The sequence below is a fragment of the Pelecanus crispus genome, chromosome 2 (assembly GCF_030463565.1).
Source record: "Pelecanus crispus isolate bPelCri1 chromosome 2, bPelCri1.pri, whole genome shotgun sequence".
Classification (NCBI taxonomy): domain Eukaryota; kingdom Metazoa; phylum Chordata; class Aves; order Pelecaniformes; family Pelecanidae; genus Pelecanus; species Pelecanus crispus.
In genome coordinates this window covers 160,845,667-160,870,027 of record NC_134644.1, presented here as the reverse complement: position 1 = coordinate 160,870,027, position 24,361 = coordinate 160,845,667, and the positions used below count along the sequence as shown (strand labels likewise).

The window sequence follows — 24,361 nt, the reverse complement described above, 5'->3', positions numbered from 1 at the left end:
AACTGTCTCCAGAATGACTGGGGGAATTACACAGCACAACAGCACTTTCTCTCTGATGCAGTCACATCCAGGATAGGAATGAGTCCATACAGAGCCACTGAACATCCTCCATGGAGCTGCATGTCCAAGAGCGGGATGGGACAGATTTTGATGTGTGACCTCAGAAGTAGGGCGGTTTAGAATCAAGATGTATATTATTTTGGAAGGTTAATTATATCAGGACATATTTTGCTAATGGCATGAAAAACAGTTATGGAGAAACAGTGTACCTATGACAGAATTTTTTTATAAGGGATTTTATTTGCCAGAATATGAATGGCATCACAGAATGTAGGCACCACCTAAAACACTGTAAAGTCTCAAGTCTGCTGAAGTCAGTACTGCTGCTAAAACTGTTTAGGTTTTGGTGGCCTGGTATTTGTTTGGGGTACTTGTGGAGAGGTGATTTTTCAAGTAGGACTAGATACTGGCAAAACCTTAACTGAATTTCTAAGTCCAGGCTTGAAAGACTTTCAGGTACAGCTTTTAAAAGAAACACTGCAGCCTGGGACCCATGACTGCCTCCTCTTTTTTTTTTTTTTCCCTCTCCTGATGAAAAATTCAAAAACAAATGTTCCTCCTTTCAAGATAAACCACTGTGACCATCAGAGAAATATTACTAAACACTATCTCAGTCTACCAGTCTAAGCTGTAGCTTGTGAAAGATTTTGCACCAACAAAATTAATTTTATTTTAAATTTTATTTTAAATTAAAGCTCTTAATTTAAAGAGCAGAAGTATGGGTGGTTTTTTTGAAATGTTGCTCAGAACACACAGCCTTTATTTAATCAAAATAGGCTAGTTCGGTCTTAACACAGTAATGCTGACTTAGCATTTCCTCTCTTCCTTGTGAAACTACCAGTGCCATCTACAACCTCATAGTCTGAAATTATTTTACTATTAATTCTTCATAATTTAAAATATATATTTCTTGCGTATCTTTTGTTAGTCATATTTCTCCTCCAGTATTTGCAGTGTGCTATTAAGATTAACTTCTGGAAGACAATATTCCTTTCCTTGTGTATCTGTGTCCCTTTGACTATGCCTTTGCTTGTAAATTAAACAAATCCTTAGAGAAAAAGATGTAACACAGCTCATATCAACATACATAACTGGATTTCCGTGGCTTTGTGGGAAAGACCTGGGGGCTCCTAGGGCACAACAGGTCGAACACAAGTCATCAGCATGCCCCTGCAGCAAAGGCAGCCAGCCACATTCTGGCTGTAGGAGCACAGCCAACAGGTTCAGCTGCAGGTTCAGGGAAGTGCTTCTTCACCTCTGTCCTGGTTTTGGCTGGGACAGAGTTAATTTTCTTCCTAGTAGCAGGCATTGTGCTGTGTTTTGAATTTAGTAGGAGAAGAGCACTTTTAGGACTCCCTCTGGAGTGCTGTGTCCAGTTTTTGGTCTCCCCAGTACAAGACAGATTGACATACTGGAGCAGGCCTAGTGGAGGGCCATGAAGATGTTCAGGGGCTGGAGCACAGGACATACGAAGAAATGTTGAAAGAAGTGGGTTTGCTCTGCTTGGCAACCTGATTGCTGTCTAAACTACCTGACCAGAGGCAAAAGAGATGTAACCAGACTCTTCTCAGAGGTGCACAGCGATAAGACAAGAGGCAAGACACACAAGCGGAAACACGGGAAACTGTGATTAGACGTTAGGGAAAAAAATGTTACAATGAAGGTGGTTAAATTAATACTGTCATGGGTTTCCCAGAGAGATTGTGGAATCTTCATACTTGGAAGTGTCCAAGATTCAACTCAACATGGACCTGAGCGACCTGATCTGATCAGACCTGTTTTGAGCAGACTGTTGGACTAGATGACCTCTGAAGGTCCCTTCCAACCTTAATTTTATGATTCTATAAATCCCACTAAAACAGTGTGCATCTAAACTCCCTAATGGAAATGCCTTCTGATCTATGCTATCCCCTGAACAATGTCCTGAAGGAGTTGGCCCAGCCCAACACGAAGAGGAACGACAAGCATTAGACTGCATAGGTCACTAGCCAATGCTCAAAAACATGTTCTGGAAATATCTAATTTACTAGCCTGTAGTGAAAGGCTTTGTGTCTCACAGCTGGTCTCTTTGCCCTCCTGCTCTCAGAGTGAGCTGAACAGGAGCCATTAGGAGCTGATGAAATGTTTAAGAGACTGAATCATCCTCTCTATCAGTTAGAGGTATCTTATTGCAGACCAGTGTCTTCAAACAGGATAAGGCAGCACTGGTCAATGCTTCTGGACTCCAAACTAGCTGCAAGAGGAATCAATCACTTGATGGTTTAACTCTGTGATCCCACCCCTAGCAGACATATAAGAAAGCACATCCAACAGAGCTTCCTCCGGAACTTCTTAACCTGCTAAGGAAGAACCTTGCCTCTTTGCCAAGGAGAAGCTTGGCCAGGGGAAGACAACCCTGAGGAAACCACCAGGTGACAGCAAGTAGTAACAACATCACAGGCACAGGAGACACAAACGTGAGAGTCAGAACAATGGAGATCCCTCCCTATGTTGTGTCATCAAGCAGAGCATACTTGCCAATCAGGATGATATATTAGGCTTCTTTTGTTGCAGCTGTGCAGATCTGTCCTCTCGGGTGGCCTGCACTTTGCAAGAAAGGACAGGGATTGCAATTGTGACCTGACCTTGGGTAATAGCCATGAAGTTATGAGAAAGGGAAGACTTTTACCCCCTCTACCTACACATCTGAACAAGGGTCAGTCTCAGTCTGCTTCCAAACTTTACAGTCTTGGCTGAAAGAGATGAACCAAAAGCACAAGAGAGTCTAATTACTGTCTACATACTCACCAGAAGCATGATGTTGGTTTGGATTCTCTCACATGTGCGATTCAAGCTATATCTTTCAACATGATATGCTTGGGAGAGTTGGTGGAGAAACACAATCTGTTCTCTTTAGTAAAACCTCTCTCTCTTGCCAGCTACAAATATGGGACAGCAAGAGAGGACACCAAACAACCACAGCCCCAGCCACAAAATAAAAAGAAACCATTTTCTATTTTATAAAATCTTTTATTACTCTCTTTTATAACTGGAAGCTGATGAGAGGGGAGGGGACTGTTCCTCATGTCAAGTCTGAGATGTAGATTTAAACCAGTTACCAGACAGGTATGAAATATTATCATGCCTATTCAGAAAGTTTGCTTTATTATCAGAGAATGCACTTTTTACTCTAATTCAACCTTCACATGGTATTTTTCTTATATCCCACTCTTTTTCATAGGGAGAGTATTTCATTATGAAAATGATCTTTGTATGAATTCACACAACTGACAGGGGAGATGCTCTATTTCTTAATGAGGTACTAAAAACCAAGAAAAAACAAATAAACCAGGGACTAAAAAGCAGAAGTTCAGAAATACAAAAAGAACCTTTATAGTCTAATTGTTGAATTAAAACAAGAGGAAAAAAAACCCCTTTTCTCAACAGATTTCAAAAATAAAAACAGAAATTATGAATGCTAGAAATCAAAACAAAAAGGAAGGAAAAAGAACTGTAAAAGTGAAGTGATTCCAACTACCAGCAACTGGAAGGAAAAAAAATCTCCATTCCAGGACTTCTTGAGTCTAATACCACATTATCCCCAGTTCAGCAAAGCTCTCAGAGATCTCCCAATAAACATCGGTGCTTACCTCCCATTAAGATAAGTGTGATTTAGCCATCTGTACCTTACAGCACTGGTACCACTGTCATTAAAATATTTCAATGAACAATAAATACTAAAGAGGAAGTGATAGCTAAACTAAGAATAACATAGAAAAATCTCAGCTCTAGTACTATAATAGCTGCAAAACAGTTTGGCATCTTGGCTAACAGGAGGAAGCCCAACAAAGGGAACATTATACAAAAAGGCAATTTATTTTTCAGGAATTTTCCAGTTCCCCTTTGTTTTTGCTGCAGTTATGCCCTTTAGAACTATGCCTTTCTCAAGTGCTTGGCCTTCAAAGAGACTGCAGTGAAATCATTGGTTTGAATCTTCACCCATTAAAAGCCATTTTATGTTGTCATAACTTCACAGGAATCAAATGAGTTACAACACCATAAAATGAGTATAACATAATTATTTGTTACCATAGAAATAATTACTGCTGGACAATATTGCATAAGGGTCACACAGAGACAATAACAGCCTAACAGACCTAATTTTATGAGATCCAGGCTATTTATCCAGCCTCTTTGATTAACACCAGAAGAAATTGAACACATGAACAAAGCATTATTACCATATCTATAAAAAATGGCAATTTATGTAATTGCTCTACCTTATTATAGACAACACTGGGGTCTTCTACAGAATGAGCACTGCATGACCTTTCCAGGCTGTATCAAAAGCCTTTGCTGCACTAGTCTTCCTGCCAGCTTTTCTCAGAAATACCATGTCTCTGCAACAACCTGCTGACTTCCATATGTGGGAAAACTAGATGACTGCTGAACTGCTGGCTGACATCAAGACATGGCTGAGGGCCTCCACTGCTAAATATAAAGTTAGCTACAGAATAAAGTAAAAACACAGAGTTCTTTTCTCCCTGAATTGCAGAATGCTCACTGTCCCTTGTGATCAGGAATGCAGAAAGAAGAGGCACATACCACTCACATGTACAGCATCTAGCACCAAGTCACCTCAACCTGGCTATGACCAAGATTAGACAGCATGGTGGCAAAAATCCAAATGTCCATCAGCTTCAGGTCTTTATTAACCTGGAGATGAACAGGTGACACCAAGCTTCGGGAATTTAGGGGGAAAAAATTCCAATATGGTAGAAAAGAAGACATTAAGAACATGCAAAAATGAGCTTCCATACAGAAGAAGGCATCACAGTATTATAAAGTAGGAAAAGGAATACATTTACCTTCATATTTCACTACAACTTAATTGAAAATTAGAAGGCTACTCATCTGATTAGAAGGTTATTCATCTGATTATAATACTGTGTAAATCTTTATCTTAATAAAATTACTTTCTTTTCTTGATTTTAGAGAAAAAACATCTATGCATTGCCCAAATTCTACAGTAACTTCAGTGGAATTACTTCTGTACACAAAAATATGCCAATGCTTAAATTCATAATAGTGAGCTCAAATACACATTTTGCTATCAGGATTTTTTTTTATAACAAGGTCTCAGGTTAATGCCTGAGAAAAATCCAGAGAAGGTCCAGACTTCTCTAGAGGTCAAGTTACATTAACATATCCAAAAAGGGATCATGAATATGTAAATATTGTTCAAGTGAAACTGAAAATTCATGTCATAATGAACTTCTGCTGTAGACAGTAATCTAGTATTATGTTAACAACAACTTGCCAGTGGCTGTCTAATAATGAAACAAAAGTCTCCCCAGGGAGACAGGGAGGAGGACTTAGAGGTTTAACTGCACACGTGAATATGAAGATTTTTTTACCAATTTCCAGACAGACTGTAAGTATCTTCATTTGTTCTACCAGAAGCAGAATAAGGTTGACTAAATTTTGATATTATTCTTCACCTTTCCCTTATGTCCGCAGTTTCTACAGGAATTGTTTTACCTTCAATATTAAATTCCCTTGTAGTTGTCTCTGTCATTTATTAACTAGCTAGAAAGCAAATTTAGATTACTGTATTGGATTGCATGCTAATTATGTGCCATTTAACCACCATCTAATTTTAAACATATAAGCAAATGGTCTAATTGGCAGTGCTGGAAACTAGCGGCATCTAGTCCCATCAAATGCATTAAACAGAAGCATGGCTCCCCATTACTCCTCTAGTATTTCTGAACCCTGATCTACCAGATGGAAGGATACTCCACCCTATCTCTGTCTTCTCTGCTGATTGGCACAGAGATATGGGTCTCCAGAAATGACAGAATACAAGTGACAAACTATAATAACTCAACCACACTGGGAAACATATCCATTATGGAATGGAAACTCTTAAAACAAATGCAAAACATATTAATTTTACCTTACCCTTTGACCTTGAGCTCCATCTCTTCCAGGTGAACCTGATGCTCCTGGGACACCCTAAGCATTATAAAGGGAGGGCAAATGATGAGATCACATTAACAGAATCCAACTAAATCACTTCCCAGTGAAACTGTATGACATTTTTGGATAAATGTTTTGGATAAATGGAACTAGGGAGTTCAATAATGGGTGGGGCCATAGAAGAGATTCAGAAGGTATTTCTGTGAATGAGAGATGGTTAAACACACACTGTTAAAATGCACAGGCTTCATAAAACCTCACTACAATCTTCTCTTAAGAACACTGACAATTTCATCAAGTCAGGTTTCCTGTGCCACTAAGCTGAAAAGAGAGCTGGATTTCCTACATCATTCCAGTGTCATCTCAGTGTAACTCCACTGCATGACATCAGTACCTTAACCTAAAAACACAACTGCTATTTCTCTCTCTCATTACTAAAATGGAGGCTGTTACCATATTTTTTGAAGTCAGTGCAGCAAGGTGAAATCCTGCCTGAGCAGGATTACAAATTACGTCCTGCAGTTCCCCATTGTTCAGGTGAAATGTCACTCTGACTCATGAAGGCTGCAGAGCAGTATTCTGGGACCATTACTGCAGTGGTCCAGAAGGCTAACAAAACTGATTTATGAGGAAAGGCTGTATGAGTTTACTATCCCTAGCACATATGAACAAGAGGGGGGAACCTTGTAACAACTAACAAATACTGGAGGGATATAATCAGTGGAAGAGGAGCATCTGAAAAGGGAAGAGCAAAAGATCCTGGAAAGCAGCAATAAATTGGAATGCAATCTCCATACTAAATACCAGACACCAAACTGAGTCAGATTCACTGAATACTACAGCTTTTTAAGATGCCAACCTTGTTGAAGATGGCATCAAAAAGATTAAGTGCCTGATCCATCCTCCTAGATAACTGCAGGAGGAATTTAATGGGTTTAAAGTGAAAACAAACAGATGCTAGTTATTCACTGTGTAAGCAGAAATCTAAGAATGGATAGGTTTTGAGTCTGTAGAGACCCAATTTCAGTGTTAAACAAAGGTCAAGAAAGTAACAGGTTCTTCAGGCCCTGAATGATTTGGTCACTGCATACTGGCATACCCTAGATTCCTAATTCTAAACCTCTGTTCAAATTCATCCCAACAACATGCTTCTCAGCAGTTTTGAATTTGTGCCCTAAATTCACAATGATGTCAATTCAACATTCAAACTTAGTGAGTGACAGGTTAAACAACAACTTAGGGAATACCTGCAGGCCAGGAAAACCAAGATCTCCCTTCTCTCCCTTTTCACCTGGTGGCCCCTGCAAATTAAGAATCACACACAGTAAACCAAATACATGCTTACTTTCATATTTTTAATAGTTCCTTTCAGCTTCTTTAGAAAAAAACAACCAAGCAACCAATAAGAAAACAGGCTATTTTTCCTGCTGAAACAGACTCTATTTGCAAAACTGTAAATGAAGAATTTACAAATATAGAAAATAAAGAAAATAAAACTAATTTTAAAAGATTTCAGAATTAACCTGACAAAACTATAGCCCTTATGTTGCAAAAATGGTATTTATTTTCTTTTCTCCTCAAAGGAATCTGTTTCTCTTCAATCCTCGGAAGCATTTCCTGTAATGATGAAACCGATGGATTTCCATGGAAACTAGACATGTTCCTACACTACATGTGCCTGACAAAGATATATTTTTCTAGATAATGAACTAATTTTAATTAAATTTTCTGCAGAAACACAATTTCTCTATCAAATAACTATTCTTATAATTAATGTATTCTGTATTATTCTCTGATGACAGCATCATCAAGAATATACAGTTTTGGTAAATCACTTCATTATATTGTAGAGCAGTATCATGCAGAGGGGGTAAGAAGAAGAGTGTATTATACTGTATTAAATTTTGAAAAAAATGTCTAGCAGAAAAAGATACCATCTGCCACATTTCAAGGCTTGTGTGTACCCATCTACCAGAGATGTATATAAAACAAGATTAGTGCTGCTGGTTCATTATTCTACCAATGTGTCTTTATGATGAAATTCTGAGACTTATTTCACAACAGCATTGCAAACTCCAGGCCTAATCATCTCTGATGATAGACTCAGTAAGTGTATTGAATACTATTGCTTAATTTTGGCAGCGAATATGGTGTTCTTGCTTGGGCATACCTTTCAAGTCAGAACTGATCTGCAATGAGCAATACCACAACCAGAAAAAGACAAAATATTAACATTTTGGTTTGGGGCCATGTTACAAAACCCACTGCAATTTTTTTCACTTGTCTCCAGGCTTGGATACTAATACCTGGGTCATGCTCAAACTGCGATCAAATCTCTTCAGCTAACTAAAAGTTCAGGTCCAAATAAAACCAGAAATGTTGGCATTGAACCCACGTCCACTATAGGTTCAACCCAAATCTGTGATTTCACCTCAAATATTGAAATTCAGATTCTGATAATTTGGTCTAGTGTAAGATATGTGCTGTTCAAAACATCACAGGAAAGAACCCTATTGATTTTATAAGTCTTACTGGAAGCCCTTGAATAGAAAGTCCACTGGGTCCTTGTGGTCCTGGAGGTCCTTGTGGTCCAGGAACACCAATTTCACCTCGAGGTCCATCTGGTCCCTAAAGTAGCACAGGACATAAGTTAAACTGTTATCATATGGACAAAGGCAGCTGCTGTTTGAAGAATTAAATACCAATAGACTCAAAAACATCTGAAATATGAGTTAACATTTGATTGAGCAGTTATGGTTCAATTTAAAACTGCCTGGTTCCTTCATAAATACAAAAAAATGAAGATTTATGCTGTGAAAGCAGCATTCTGAATTTTATATCTTTCATCAAGGAACAAACAGGACAAGCAATTGTTATGAAAACAGAAACACCAAACGCCAATGGCATTTCACTATGCTTTTTCCTCAGAGACATCAGAGACAATCTGGAATTCATTTCAAGGTTTACATGCAGCAGAGATAAACCAAGAACCTGTGCATCTGTTAACTGTAAAGTGCTGTACAAAGTACCTTTGGACCTGGATCGCCACGATGACCTTTGGCACCTCTGACACCTGGACCACCCTGTGAAGCACAAGCACAGGACTTGCTGAAAACCAAAACTCTCAAAGAAACAAAAACGAAATCCAGATAAGCCCAGACAGTTTTTTCTTTCTCCTGAATCAGTGTTCAGGAATTAGCAAATATCCTGTCCATCTCTTTCTACTGGAGTAATTAAACTGAGAACATACATAAGTGTGGCCATATACAGGAACAGATTTAAACACAGATTTCACTACTTATAGCATCAAGAATGCACACCACGTAAGCATCAAAACAACACTGAAAGCTACAATAGGAATGGAAATGTATACATGTGGTTATGGGTCCCCTTCCAGTTGCTGAAACCTGCATATCTCTCTGTTCTCACCAAAAACACCGCATTGTTAAAGGCTGAGTTTCCAATAAGGCCAACAGCATCCTGGCTAGTATCAGGAATAGTGTGGCCAGCAGGAACAGGGAGGCGATTGTCCCCCTGTACTCAGCACTGGTGAGGCCACACCTCAAATACTGTGTCCAGTTTTGGGCCCCTCACTACAAGAAAGACATTGAGGTGCTGGAGCATGTCCAGAGAAGAGCAATGAAGCTGGTGAAGGGTCTAGAGCACAAGTCTTATGAGGAGCGGCTGAGGGAACTGGGGTTGTTTAGCCTGGAGAAGAGGAGGCTGAGGGGAGACCTTATCACTCTCTACAACTACCTGAAAGGAGGTTGTAGTGAGGTGGGTGTTGGTCTCTCCTCCCAAATGACAAGCGATAGGATGAGAGGAAATGGCCTCAAGTTGTGCCAGGGGAGGTTTGGACTGGATATTAGGAAGAAATTCTTCACTGAAAGGGTTGTCAAGCATTGCTGCCCAGGCTGCCCAGGGAAGTGGTTGAGTCCCCATCCCTGAAGGTATTTAAAAGACATGTAGATGTGGTGCTTAGGAACATGGTTTAGTGGTGGACTTGGCAGTCTTAGGTTAATGGTTGGACTCGATAGTCTTAAAGGTCTTTTCTAACCTAAATGATTCTATGATTCCAATGACTCCGGAATATTTTTCAGCAAGGACAACTCCAGGATCTACTAGACTTACCATGGTTTAATTTAGAGCTACTCTTAGGTAAAATACTCTTTTGCTCATTTTTGTCTTTTTTGCTTTCTTCAGCAGTGCTTACATCTGTTAATCATTTATTAACCAACTGTTGCCTTTTTTATTACTATTGTCTGAGACACTGGAGTTGCATATATCTATGGATGGCTGCCATGAACGTGTTTTGCATACACATGCATGTGCTTTGTCCTCTAGGACAGCATAAATAAAGATTCTTTTATTTTTTTCCACTTTTTTCAGACCAATTTCCCTCTTCCCCTACGTGAGTATATTGCTGAATCTTTTGGGATATGAGCTTTACAGGGATTCTGCCCTTCTTTGTAATCAAAAAGGACTTGTACAACTAGGCACCATAACTGAACAGCGTTCTTTAGAGGCTACAATAAGTACTTACAAAAATAACAGCAGTTACATTAAAGACATAAAAATAGAAAATATGCTTATCAGATTAAATGCATATGTAGTATCTATGAGACTTTAAATAGGAATGCCAATAAAAGAAATGTTTGGAAGTACCAGAGTACTCTTGCTCTTCAATGAAGGTGTCATGACATAGTCTTCATATATGTGATCACAGAGCAATTTTCTACTCCTTGTCCCAGCTCCTTCTGTCTTCTCACTTCCATCCCACAGCTCTATGGCCACAACCCGTTCATCACAGTCAGCTCCAACCCTAAAATCTCATCCCATGCTCTCCACAGAACGGTGTTCCAGTTGCCAGTTCCCAAATTCCACATCCTCACATTTCTGCATTCCAGCCCAGTAACTCCCTTGGCCCTTTCTCCTACCTCTCTCTCAGATTAAAAATTCCTATGCAAATACTCAGCAAAATAACTGCAACTTTCTAACATACACAAAATCACACTATTTTCTCCCATTTTGTTCTCAGAAACAGATTATATTTTTGCTGAGTAAGAATATATACTTAAAAATAGCCTGATGCTGAGCTATTAAATCATATGCTTTAAGATTCACACTGAATTTGGTACACTTATCCATGTTTTGAACCCAGTAATCTTTGCTTGGTAAAAGCACAAGTTCCAGAAAAGCATTGATTTAAGATGAAAACATCACAAGAACCTCCCTCATTTTTCTCATAAAGTTGTTTTGGTGGTTACTCCCCAGCACTACTAAGATGTGTGACTAATTTCAAATTTTTAATTTCTTTGGCTTTTACTTCTAGCCAAGAATTCCTGTTATGCCTTTTTCTCTTATTTAAAATAACTTAATAGCCAGTGCTTTTCCCCAGAAACAGGTCTTAATCAACTGTTATTGTGACTTGCACCTCCTTCTTTCTTTTTAATAGTTAAAACCTATGAGGCACTGAAAGGTTTTCTTTGCAATTAAACTTCTCCAGTCCTCCAATATTTTTTGTCTCTTTCTTCACCTTCTCCAGTTCTGCAGCACTCCTTTCAAATAAGGCATCAGGTCTGTGTGATATCTTTCTTTGCATGGGGAACTTCAGACAGCATGATCAAATTCTGGCAAAGATGAAGCCATAAAAACAGTATTCTATAATGAAAACTGCCAGATAATCTTAACTCTAAACGATACTTTGTCTTACCCAAAATGACCCACTTCCTAAAAGAGCTTAAAATATATTTCCAGCGTTACTATCCCAAACAAATGGAAGCCTTTTATTTGGAGTCTTTTTAGTCTAATGTCTAAAACTGGCTACATGGTAGAATCCTGATCCTTTAAACAGAAAAATCCTTGGCTTAGAGAAAAGTCACATGACATTTTAACGACTTGGAGCAGTATTGACCAGACATAGCACATATGACTTTCTGACTTTTGGTTGGCACAGAGATGAATGCTGACTTTATTCTTTTGCTCTACTTTTTCCTAGGCCTCTTATTTTTTTCCAGAGCTATGCCATCTAACTGTCTGGCAAAAAGTATCACTTAAAAGAGGCTGAGTTCCAGAATCACATACTTGCCTGCCCAAGCAGTGATTTTTCTGCTTGATTTTAAGCCTCCTCTTGCATGGCACTATGCTACTCAAAACAGTATTAATCCTAAATGTAATAAATAGAAGTACATTATTTTACTGCTGGGTTAAGCTTTAGCAATTCCTGATCTGTATATGTTTTGAACTATAGTAACACACATCCTTCCAGTCAGATAATTTTTAAACATTTTTCATTTTACTGTGAAATGTGGTCAAACTACTCAATTTCAGTTGCATTTTTGCGTGAATTATCCCATTGTCTTTTTCACACAACACAAATTGGACAACTATATACAGAAATTAAAACCTTAATCCATACTTGATTTATAACCTACATTCAAATAGGAGAACAGAATAATTTTCTGTTCAAGTTCAAGATACACGTCTTCAGTGAATTTTCTCCTGAGTTCCTTTTCAAGTTTTCATACCAGAGCTTGAAAAACAGTTCTTGCAGAAAGACTAACCTCCGAGTTGTTAGTAGGATAAATGTCTGCTAAGATCTACGAGGTGAATGCCTTATGTGCAAGTTAATTTTGTTGTTGAACATGCATCTCATGTAATTTGCATCCTTTAACCTTTCCAGAAACTTATTTTCCTTCTCATTCTTCACTGGCTCTTTCTCTTCAAAACATGCTCTTGGAGCATCCAGGACACAGTATGAGCAGAGAAACATGCAGTTCAAACTTGTTCACAAGAGGGCCTCATCTCAAGCTAACTTAGCAAGCAGCCCTAAGATGACAATCAGAGTTATCAATCTAGTTGTAAAAGAAAAAACACATGACCGTTCTATAAACATCCCAGTTAGGATTCTCATTAAACCAAACCAATAACAGACCATTGCAAACAGAACCTACAACTTTTCTAAACTGCTAAAAATCAGCCTTGCGATGTGAGACTGAGTTATCTAAATTTAGTGACATGTATCTCCATTGTCTGGTCTGATCCATTGTCTGGGTTCTTCCACAAGCCAGTAAAAAGAAAGGAGATTTATTCCCTCTTTCTAAGATACTACACTGAGATGGAAGGAAAGTTAAATAATTGTCTTCTAGAAGAGACTACCTAGTTCCACTGGTTACGCAAGGGACTTAGATATACACTTACTTAACATTTACACAGTAAACACTTAGATGAGTGCTATCAAAGTAACACCACAAAGTATAGGTAAAAGTTGTGACAGTGTGTATTTCATCATTCACTGGCAAGCTAGAAAAAGCTTCAATTCAGCTTTCACCAAAGCCAGTTCATCTTATCCTCTCTTCCCTTCATCAATTTTGGGTACCTCTCTGCCTCTAGGACCTCTCAGGAGCTCTCAGAATCAGTGCTTTCAGTTCTGCTTTCCAATAAATATTGTACCTAGGTCATGCTTTTAAGACAGAAAAGTCTTCTTTTATCATTTATCACACAAATGGTGTTGTCATACCCCACATCTTTAATTCATAAGAATACTGTAAACTGAGCATTTCAGAAAGCTAAACTCCAATCTGTATTTAATACACATGCTAGAGTAGACAGATAGCAGGTGATTAAAAATTTGAAAATAAATGGCACTAACTATGACATATCTACTAATGCTACAGACAGGTGATGGGGTTCAAGGTCTAAAGATTATCCTAACTGCTTCAGGTCTTGATTAAGCCATTAAAAATTTGACTGACTTATTGGCTGAGAAGGTTTTTTTACAGCATATTACTTGGAAACTTTGCTACAAATTGAATGTAATTTTATGTCTTTGCCAACACTTAAAACCCTAATTTAACCTTGTTAGTTATACAATGGTGGTATATTCACATGTCTTGGAATAAAGGTGGCCAGCGGACTATTTGGTACAGTTGACTACAAACCTGAATAAAACCTTACCGGTGGTCCAGGAGGTCCAAGGGGACCCTTATTAGCTTCTGAACAGGAACAAGCATGAGGAAGGGCTGGGCAATTTTCCTCGTCTCTCTAAGGAAAGATCAAGATAGGAAGAGAATGATGTCTAAAACTTCGATTCAGAAGTTAAGAATTTTATGAATCTAGGAGATAGTACTGTGTGGATGCCTCAAAAGCACCTACTTGATTTAGAAACATACATCTCATTGACTTTCGATAGGACAAGTAACCCAAGCAGACTTGGGCTTTTTTGAAAACTCTTAGCCATTCATTTCCATTAAAACACATTTGTCTTGATAAAGGAGAAGCCAAAGGTAAATTCTACAGTTATTGAAGGAGGTTTCTTACCAAGCCAGGAAGCTCACAGCATTTGTCTCGATTGGCCCATGAGGTAGCACAAACAATGTCAAACATCTGTAACTGCAACTGTTTCAAAACAAAGGTGGTGTACAAAATGACTGTTAGTTGTAAGACCTGTGCAAAATGGAGCCATCAGCAAGAAAAGCTACCTTGATTCAAGCACTCAGATTAGACTGAGTAAAGGCTATCGACTTTCAGCAACTAGCCACAAACATGCTAACTTAAACAGTAAAAGGCTTGTGTTCTAACCAACTTGTCCAAACTATCAGACATTATGAGAATTAAGCAAGCTGTTCAAGGTTAAATGCTGCAGGCATTTGATGGATTATCCCCACCTCCTCGATTAAATTCCTGATTTTGCCCAGTGGTGCCTCCCGATACTTTTTTCTAGCAAAGGCGGCATCAAGAGACAGGCAAAAGAGAGCTCAGCTTCTCAAAACTGAGTAATTTCTCTTAACCCACTGGTATGGTGCTCAGATTTTATCTGGGACAAGGTCTCCTGTAGCCTATTACTTACACTGGAGCTGAGCCACAAATAATATTTATCATCTTCTCCAGTTTTATTTTACTTTAGAATATGCCCTCTCTTATCCATATTATCCCAAGGCAACGAAAGTTTAAGGATGGTGAAAAGCTTGCTCAACACATGACAACATTGGGCAGAAAAGAAAATTCCCACCACAGGTCTGGGAACATGGTTTGGACAAGAATTTAATCTACAAGAACACAAACATTTGGCAAAAATGATCACTACTAGGTACTCAGAAACAATATACTAAATAGGACTGAATGGTAAAACCAATTGTCTCCTTTACAGCCTTGAACCGAACAAAGGGGTCTAGAGAGATGAAACTTTCTTCTGCTACTATTTCTATTCTTTTTCCATGCCTCATTTATGTGCATACTGAATAGAGAGGGATGATAGAATGGAACAGAACATCCCATTAATTTAACCCTACATGTTAAAAATGTGAGGAACTGCTAGAGATAGAACTCTCTCTGGTTTTGCTCCCATTAATATTTTCAGTGGCATTACTTTAACACTAGAACAGAGGAGTGAATTTAAAGACTCTCTTTACATATGTGCACCTTCAGTTTTGCCTCATTTTTTTCTTATATAAGTCAACTATTATATTTTAAACAAAAGAATACTTTCATATACATAGAAATTCTTCTTATCTGCCAGCAGATTAGCTGCTTTGTAGATACTCTGTACCACAGATGCAGACACACGTGAGCTGGCTCCACACTAAACACCTTAGACAGCTGAAGTGCAACATGAAGGCAGCTTTTGGACCCTTGGTTTGGCTTCACAAAGGTCTATCCTGAGTCCAGTATGTCTGTATCCCTGGCTATGTCAAATGCAAGTTGGGTGCATGTGGAGCCTCATAGATGTCTCTTCACTACTAGTAAGTAGCAGTGCCATTTCTTCCATAACACAGTCCATCCCAAGCTATTCTGTTATCCTGAACAACAGAAGGTTGACAGTATTGGCTAAATTTATGCAGTCCTACATAGGCGTGTACATGCATTCATTTTCTCTGGATTAGACAATCTAGAGATCCATAGTGATAAAGCATGTTGCTGTAAAATAAAGAGCACAGACATTCCCTGAATTGCTGCATTCACCATCCAAATGTTGAATGACTCAGTATTCTTATTTTAAAATATTATGTGGGTTGCTCTGACTCAAGCTAAATAACTAAACAAAGCTTTCTTTGCTACTGTTAAACATTTATTCATAATTCTCTGCATTCACAGTGATTTTGCTTTCTAAATATCCAGCCCTGCAAGCAGAACCAGTAAGACAGAAAAGTCTGCCCATCCTCATCGGATCAGGCTACAGTTCTGCAAAGATTTCTCAAGACCAGACCCACATCATACGTTAGTTTTTTGAACAGTACACGCACACTGAGATAAACAAGTCAAATTTAAAAGAAAAGGAAACATCAATAAAGAGAAGGTTTGTGAATTGTAAATAAACAATGTTTTAAAGCTGGACTTTTCATTAAATCCCACTGAAGGAATAAAGAACATTACTTGCTGCATGTCATGGTCAGGTTTCATTGCTCTAGCTGGCTGGAGTGTCTAATCCAGAGACGCCTCACTATTAAGGGATGTTAAAAGGGCTAGGTACCTTTGGCCTAAACCCCTTTTTGACCTATCTATCACTATTTCTGCCTTTTCATTGAACTGTTGCACACCATATGCATCGATGGGAAAAAAAAAAACCTCTGATACAATTACATTACCTCAAAATTGAATCATTTTGCAAAATGCAGGTGACTGCATTGGATTAATTTATTAAAAAAAAAAACCACAAACCAAAAATAACCCCACACTACAAACATTCTGACAATGTTAAACTGTTCCATGTGAATACAGTCAGAACAAAACATCCACAATTTTATTCCAAAATAACTGCCTGCCCGTTTTTATTTTATGTAATGAGCATCTTTAAGGGAGTTGCCTGGCTGAATAGGGAGCTTTTGCAGGGACTCAGGGAAAAAAGGAGAGTCTACCGCCTTTGGAAGAAGGGGCAGGCAACTCAGGAGGAGTACAGGGATCTTGTCAGGTCATGCAGGGAGGAAATGAGAAAGGCAAAAGCCCAGCTAGAGCTCAATCTGGCCAATGCTGTAAAAGATAATAAAAAATGCTTTTACAAGTACATCAGCAATAAAAGGAGAGCCAAGGAGGATCTCCATCCCTTGCTGGATGTGGGGGGGAACATTGTCACCGAGGACAAGGAAAAGGCTGAGGTACTTAACACCTTCTTTGCCTCTGTGTTTAACAGCCAGACCGGTCATCCCCAGGGTACTCAGGCCCCTGAGCTAGAGGATAGGGATGGGGACCAGAATGGAGCCCTCATAGTCCAGGAGGAAGCAGTTAATGACCTGCTATGCCACCTGGATGCTCACAAGTCTATGGGGCTGGATCTGGGATCCACCAAGACACTTTCCATCATCTATCAGCAGTCCTGGTTAACAGGGGAGGTCCCTGATGACTGGAGGCTTGCCAATGTGACGCCCATCTACAAGAAGGGCCAGAAGGAGGACCTGGGAAACTACAGGCCTGTCAGCCTGACCTCAGTGCCAGGAAAGATTATGGAGAGGTTCATCTTGAGTGAACTCAACAGGCAAGTGCAGGTCAACCAGGGGATCAGGCCCAGCCAGCATGTGTTCATGAAAGGCAGGTCCTGCTTGACCAACCTGATCTCCTTTTATGACCTGGTGACCCGCCTGGTAGATGACAGAAAGGCTGTGGATGTCATTTACCTGGACTTTAGCAAAGCTTTTGACACCATCTCCCACAATATTCTCCTTGGGAAGCTGGCAGCTCATGGCTTGGACGGGCGTACTCTTCGCTGGGTAAAAAACTGGCTGGGTGGCCGAGCCCAGAGAGTTGTGGTGAATGGAGTTAAGTCCAGTTGGCAGCTGGTCATGAGCGGTGTTCCCCAGGGCTCAGTTTTGGGGCCAGCCTTGTCTAATATCTTTATTGATGATCTGGATGAGGGGATTGAGTGCACCCTCAGTAAGTTTGCAGACGACACCAAACTGGGTGGGAGTGTCGATCTGCTGGAGGGTAGGATGGCCCTGCAGAGGGACCTGGACAGGCTGGACCGATGGGCCGAGGCCAACTGTATGAGGTTTAACAAGGCCAAGTGCTGGGTCCTGCACTTCGGTCACAACAACCCCATGCAACGCTATAGGCTTGGGGAAGAGTGGCTGGAAAGCTGCCTGGCTGAAAAGGACCTGGGGGTGCTGGTTGACAGCCACCTGAACATGAGCCAGCAGTGTGCCCAGGTGGCCAAGAAGGCCAGCAGCATCCTGGCTTGTATCAGGAATAGTGTGGCCAGCAGGAGCAGGGAGGTGATTGTTCCCCTGTACTCGGCACTGGTGAGGCCGCACCTGGAATACTGTGTCCAGTTTTGGGCCCCTCACTACAAGAAAGACATTGAGGTGCGTGTCCAGAGAAGGGCAACGAAGCTGGTGAAGGTTCTGGAGCACAGGCCTTATGAGGAGCGGCTGAGGGAACTGGGGTTGTTTAGCCTGGAGAAGAGGAGGCTGAGGGGAGACCTTATCACTCTCTACAACTACCTGAGAGGAGGGTGTAGCGAAGTGGGTGTTGGTCTCTCCTCCCAAATGACAAGCGATAGGACGAGAGGAAATGGGCTTAAGCTGCGCCAGGGGAGGTTTAGACTGGAAATTAGGAAAAATTTCTTCACGGAAAGGGTGGTTAAGCATTGGAACAGGCTGCCCAGAGAGGTGGTGCAGTCACCATCCCTGGCAGTGTTCAAAAAACGGGTAGATGTGGCACTTTGGGACATGGTTTAGTCTAGTCTACCCTTGATTGGTTTAGTGTGGACTTGGTAGTGTAGGTTAATGGTTGGACTGGATGATCTTAAAGGTCTTTTCCAACCTAAACAGTTCTATGATTCTATGATTCTATGAAAAGTCAGATTAAAGCATTTTATGAAAATGCAGATGGTGAAAAAAAGAACTTTTCAGAACTATTAAACCCCAATTTTTGTATCAATTCAAAACAATTTTCAAAATGTTATACAAAAAGGAATTTTTGTTGTATGCATGAATCTCTTAAAACTGTGAAGACACTGGAATGTAATAAAGCCCAGTATTCTATTTCCAACGGTGGCACAAATGATATCTAATGAAGCACAAGGGTGTGAGTCATACTTCTACCTTACAGTCTACTAGCTTCCAATGAATTTCAGATCAGGGATTTCCTGCCCCAGATTTGTTAACAACCAATATTTCCCTTTCATTCATTTGTACAGGCTTCCCTACAATCTATAGAAATTTAGCACCCATAAAATTCTGCAGCAAGGAGCTGCACTGATGTACTACCTGTTGCAAGAAGAACCTCTATCCTGCCTACTACTAGCTTCCTTTGATGTTCTCTAATTTTTGGACTAGCGGAAACCAACTCATTCATACCTTAAATGTGACTATTCACACAAGTTCTACTCAATATGAATAAAATGTGCAGAATGGAGACTTTAAAGAATGGTATTTGGGTGCTTTCTTGATCCGATTGTAATTTGGTATATGTGGTAATACTTGAAGGCAGCTAAACAGTACTACAGACTAAAGAATATTCATCTTCAGCTACACATTTCTAGTCTTACATCAGTTTTACAGTTCATTTGAACAAAACCAAATTTTTCAGTGAGTGGGCAGTCTGACTTATCTTTTATAGATTCCTGGGTTCTAACAAAAGACACCATTTCTTTCCACTTCTTTACAAAGCCTTCTCTAATTCCAAGATTTCCTAAGTTTGCCTTTTTCTGTTTCTATTGGAATGTGACTACAAAGGTTTCTCTGTGTAATTGTCTTTACAGGCTTGATATAATTATTATCCGTAAGTTAGAGTCCTAAAGGCTCTTTTTTGTATACAGAGATATATTCTGAGGGCTTATTTTTTACTAAACAAGAGTATTTCCATATAGTAGTAAGTAAATACATTATTGAAACCTCATTCCTATTCAAACCAAGCCTTGAGTTCAAGGTTCACATTCTCTGCTAACCTCATTCTAGGGTCAAGAAAGTTCAAAGAAAATTGGCAAACAGTACTGCACGGCAAAGAAGCCTTCCCAAGATCATTGCCAGACTGTCAATTCTTCTTCAACAACTAAATCTACCTGAAAAACCCAAACAAACCTTCTTAATGACATCTGAAGCAAAATGGAAAGACTCTCATAGGTTACTGTGCAAACAGAATGATCAATTACTGCTTCTAGGAGAATAATTTCAGAGGAATGAGAGTACTTAATCTTGGGGAGGATATTCCACGTTTAAAATATTTTATATTATAAAAGAACTAGATATACCAAGACAGGGGTTTTGGGGGGCCATCTGTGTCAAACCAGTTCAATTATTTAATGAGCAAACAGTGAACTCGGGGACAAACAAAGAGTAAGAAGGAGTAAGAGATATGGGTAATAATTATCACTCAAAACAGAGTTTAAATTATTCCAGGCAAAGGAGTTATACATTGTATTACTCTTGTGTAATGAAGTTTGGAACATAAGTCATATCTGAGCGTATCAACTGTGTTCACATATGTCTTTGAGAATAACATTTGAACAATGACGATCTAGTGATTTCATTGATTAAAATAATCAAAAATAGATTTTGCCCAAGTTGAGAACAATTGCAGGCTTTTGTAGAATTTCTGAAATGATGGAATTTTACTGTTTCAAATATGAGTTCACTCCGCTTCAACTTAAAACTAACTGCAAAGATCCCAACCACTTGTTTTTATGATATTTTAAATGGTTTAAAGAATTGTTCATGTTCTACTTACTGGCGCAGAGTTGTCTCTTGGTCCTCTGGATCTGACCATTCTCCCCAGCACTTCTATGCCATCAGAACTAATATTCCCTGCTGCATTAATGGTCTTCTCACTCACTTGCTTGCAGTCAATAATTATTTTGGCTGTAGTCTTGCTGATAACAACATGCAACTAAGCAAAAGAAAAGATGCTTTAACATACAAATGAGCACATAGGGTATATTCATTTCCTGGGAAAAGGAAGTATTTTTTTAAAATGAGCTCCTAACCGCATGTTAGCTAACAAAACTCAGAGAAAAATCCATAGCGAATAAATAATCTAGATGACCTCTAGAGGTCCCTTCCAACCTGAATTATTTTATGATTCTAATCTGTTTAATGAATTTAGCTTATTTTTCTGCTTACGGAACATCTGCATACAAATTGGCACCTTACGTAATTTATTCAGTAAGAATATAATTTATCCCTGACAAAAGATCTACACAATGCTCATATACCACCCAGATCCCAAAGAACCCTTGATTTATGTGGTCAGTAATAATTCCTGAGCCTTGTATGATCCTGCTATATAGAACTGGATTTCACCAATACATCCTTTATAGCCACTTGCAAAAGCAAAAAGTAAGCAGCAAAATTTAGCCTGTAAATTACACAGTAAGTGCACAGCAAAACCTGAGAGCTGGTAGAAGTGCAGTGTCTGCTCTATACCAGTACACTATGTGGAGATAAGGTGAGAGAATACCAGGAAGGAGTCCTGTAACTGCTCTGCTCTGCACTCAGTTGGAACTAAATAACTGAAAAGCTGCTATGAATTTGGTCTCCTTCACTGTTCAAACATGTGTACAGCAAGGATCATCATTCAAAATGCAGAAAAATGCTTAAGAGGAGAATTTTCTAAAGCCTCATGTATTCCTCCAAAGCACAACTTAGTCAGAATTAGACCCCAGCTCTGACCTACCTTCCTTTTCTCACTCCATCGATTAAAAAGGAAGTACAGAAAAGTTAAGTTCTGTAAATACTATCCCTCAATCCACAGTCTCCTTTTTTTGTTTAGGAAAGATACAAACATCAGGAATAAAAGAGAACAACAAAAGCACCTTCCACAACAAATATGTGCTACAATCCCAGCACTACTTCATCTGCTTTCGGAAAGAATGTTAAAAGTTCTCTAACAGCCAAGAAAAGTTCGACATGGCATAGCCCTTAAAATATGTTTAAAAATAACATCTCTGGTCGAAGGAAGGGTAATTTTTTTTGCTGGACTTTCTCTTTTCTTTTTGACTGACATTTCCAATTCAAACCTTAAAAGGAAAAGCCAATGTATTTCTAAATTGCTTTTCAAGGCAAGTATTTTTAATCAACTCTAAAATACAGGCACAAAGCATGAGATGAAAATTGATCATATCAACTTCATCATAAAAACTATGATTTGTTTAATGTTAATTCAATATTGCAGAGAGACTTAAGACAGTTTGGTAGATGATTCTGAATATGCAAAGTACATTTGTTTTGGCAGCAGTTGACCACATGAAAGAAGATTTCAAAACATGAAAAACTCCCAAACCTTTATTCAGAGTGGGTTTTTTTCCTATTACCATTACTAACCTTATGAAAACTCCCATAAAATATCTTCCTTATTTCAGGACCTTCAAAAGTCACAGTCTGAAAATCTCCTTTGTAGTCGTAGTTAAAGAAAGTCAGAGTTTTACCACCATCTGTGTGAGAATAAAAATAAGGGCTCTGTGTTAGAAGAAGAAAAGGCCTGATACATTATTTGAAAGGGTCAATTTTGTGTTTAACAAAGACAACTAAAGATCAAATATTAGTAAAACATATTCATAAGTGATATACTGACCCAGAAGTAACAAGTTATCTCAGAAAAATGCTCTTTCCTGGGTTGACAGGAAGGATGGGCGTAGTTGGGAGTCTACCTCACCCATGTCTACCTGATCCTACTCTCCCACTAGTTCTCTGTGGGACTTGAACAAGAAAAGGAGGCATGGATCCTCAAGCTAGCTAAATGCATAATTCCTACCTATTTCAGGGCGATATATCTAAAAAATTCTAGGAAAGATAGAAAGATAACTACTAATATTTCTCTTTTAAAATTGGCAGCTATGAAGAACAGCTATCATAGTATCTACAACTTTTCAACAGTAAATATGGAAACCTCCTAAATTATAATCCCTGTTTTACAGTTGTGGAAATCAAATCAAGTAGAAATGAGAAGAGTCAACAGGAGTTTGTGTCTCTAGCTCTAAGTCTGCTATCCACCAGACTGCATTGCCTCTACGTATACCGTACTGTCAGTACCACTGGCATATATCAAGACAGATTCTATTAGAACCAGATTCAGAGCAGTGGAAATTTTAAAACCAAATGAGTACCTCCCCTACATCAATTTACAGCCAGTACAGCTCTTTGGATTTCAATATCATTCCTCCCAGTTTAGAGCAGTGCACTCAAAAAATTGACTCTAACTCCAAATTTAACTCAGTTAAATTAAATCTAAAAACCAGCCGAGACTATCACCCAACTAGGTAGTTGTTCTGGCAGCAGATTAAAACATTGGCAATAATAAATCTAGACACAGAATAAACCATTCATACAGTTACAGAAAAAGTCACTGATAAAATACCTACTATCTAAAATAACTCCAACCAGTGGTTCATATCCTTCATTTAAAATCTCCCAAAGAGCAAATGGCTCCTGAGGTGTGTCAGGGAGTATACGAAAGAGAAACGTAATGGTGTAATCAGAAGGAAGACCTTCAGGATGCAAATACCTGTAAGAGAAATAATGTCTTTTAAACTGAAACAAACATTAAATCTGGTGATTTACTCACCAGATGTTCACTTAACACACTTTCTATTATTCTGTATATTTCTTTGGAAGTCAAGACTGAGAAGCAACATGAATAAGCATTTGCAAATCTACTCAACTTGATAACTATCAAAAGAATACTTATGAAGAAAGGAGAAGTTATCTTTTCCCTTGAAATTTACAAAATTGCCCTTAATTATTTTTTTTTTTTTAAATTTGAAGATCAAATTGGAGGTCAGTTTGAAGTAAAGCTGAAATTAATTATATTAAAAGCTTTTAAAAAATAGTAGCCACTTGCAACACCTTTGCTATTGTCTGGTTTAACAGACAGTGAAAATAGAATTTGCTTGGAAGACCAATCTCAATAGACATATCTTTGTCATTAAACCATTACTAACAGATTAAAATTAGGAGTGACAGAGACTGTTACAGGAAGCTTTATAAATTATAGGGAATGTAGTTTATACATTTCAAAGCCAATATGTAAGAAAGTGAAGTCAAAACACATCACACATACAGAAATACAATCTGTTCTCCTAGCATTTTTGCAGAACAGAAATGAAGTTTATAATATAAAAGAAGTATGTTATTTTATGCCATTTCCTAAAATTTGTTATTTAGTACTTCCAATTTAATTTAACCTTTCGTTGTCAAATCCCAAAGTGGAACATTTGTGTCTGAAATGACTGACTGTATTTTGCAAATGTTAATTAGCCTGATTCCTTAAAATCATAGTAAAGGGATCTGAAAGAAGCCTGAAGAGGTTATTTAATCTATTTCTTTTCCCCAATATGATCCATTCCTTCTAAAGTGTTTCTGGCACATATAAGATGTATAGATTTGAATCATGCTGGAAAAGGAGTTAAATGTGATAT

General features: G+C 38.7%; 1 protein-coding gene across 3 annotated transcripts in view; it reads right to left on the bottom strand.

Annotated features, from left to right (window-relative positions):
- COL14A1 (collagen type XIV alpha 1 chain) overlaps positions 1 to 24,361 on the bottom strand; it is a 124,407-nt gene that overhangs the window by 20,058 nt on the left and 79,988 nt on the right. For all 3 annotated transcript variants that reach the window (XM_075728217.1, XM_075728218.1, XM_075728219.1), the window contains exons 31-39: positions 23,306 to 23,448; positions 22,269 to 22,378; positions 20,677 to 20,835; positions 14,341 to 14,418; positions 13,978 to 14,064; positions 9,051 to 9,104; positions 8,554 to 8,649; positions 7,269 to 7,322; positions 6,004 to 6,057 (exon numbers count right to left, since the gene is read on the bottom strand). In XM_075728217.1, the coding sequence (XP_075584332.1) occupies positions 6,004 to 6,057; positions 7,269 to 7,322; positions 8,554 to 8,649; positions 9,051 to 9,104; positions 13,978 to 14,064; positions 14,341 to 14,418; positions 20,677 to 20,835; positions 22,269 to 22,378; positions 23,306 to 23,448 (835 nt within the window). The remainder of the gene's footprint in view (positions 1 to 6,003; positions 6,058 to 7,268; positions 7,323 to 8,553; positions 8,650 to 9,050; positions 9,105 to 13,977; positions 14,065 to 14,340; positions 14,419 to 20,676; positions 20,836 to 22,268; positions 22,379 to 23,305; positions 23,449 to 24,361) is intronic.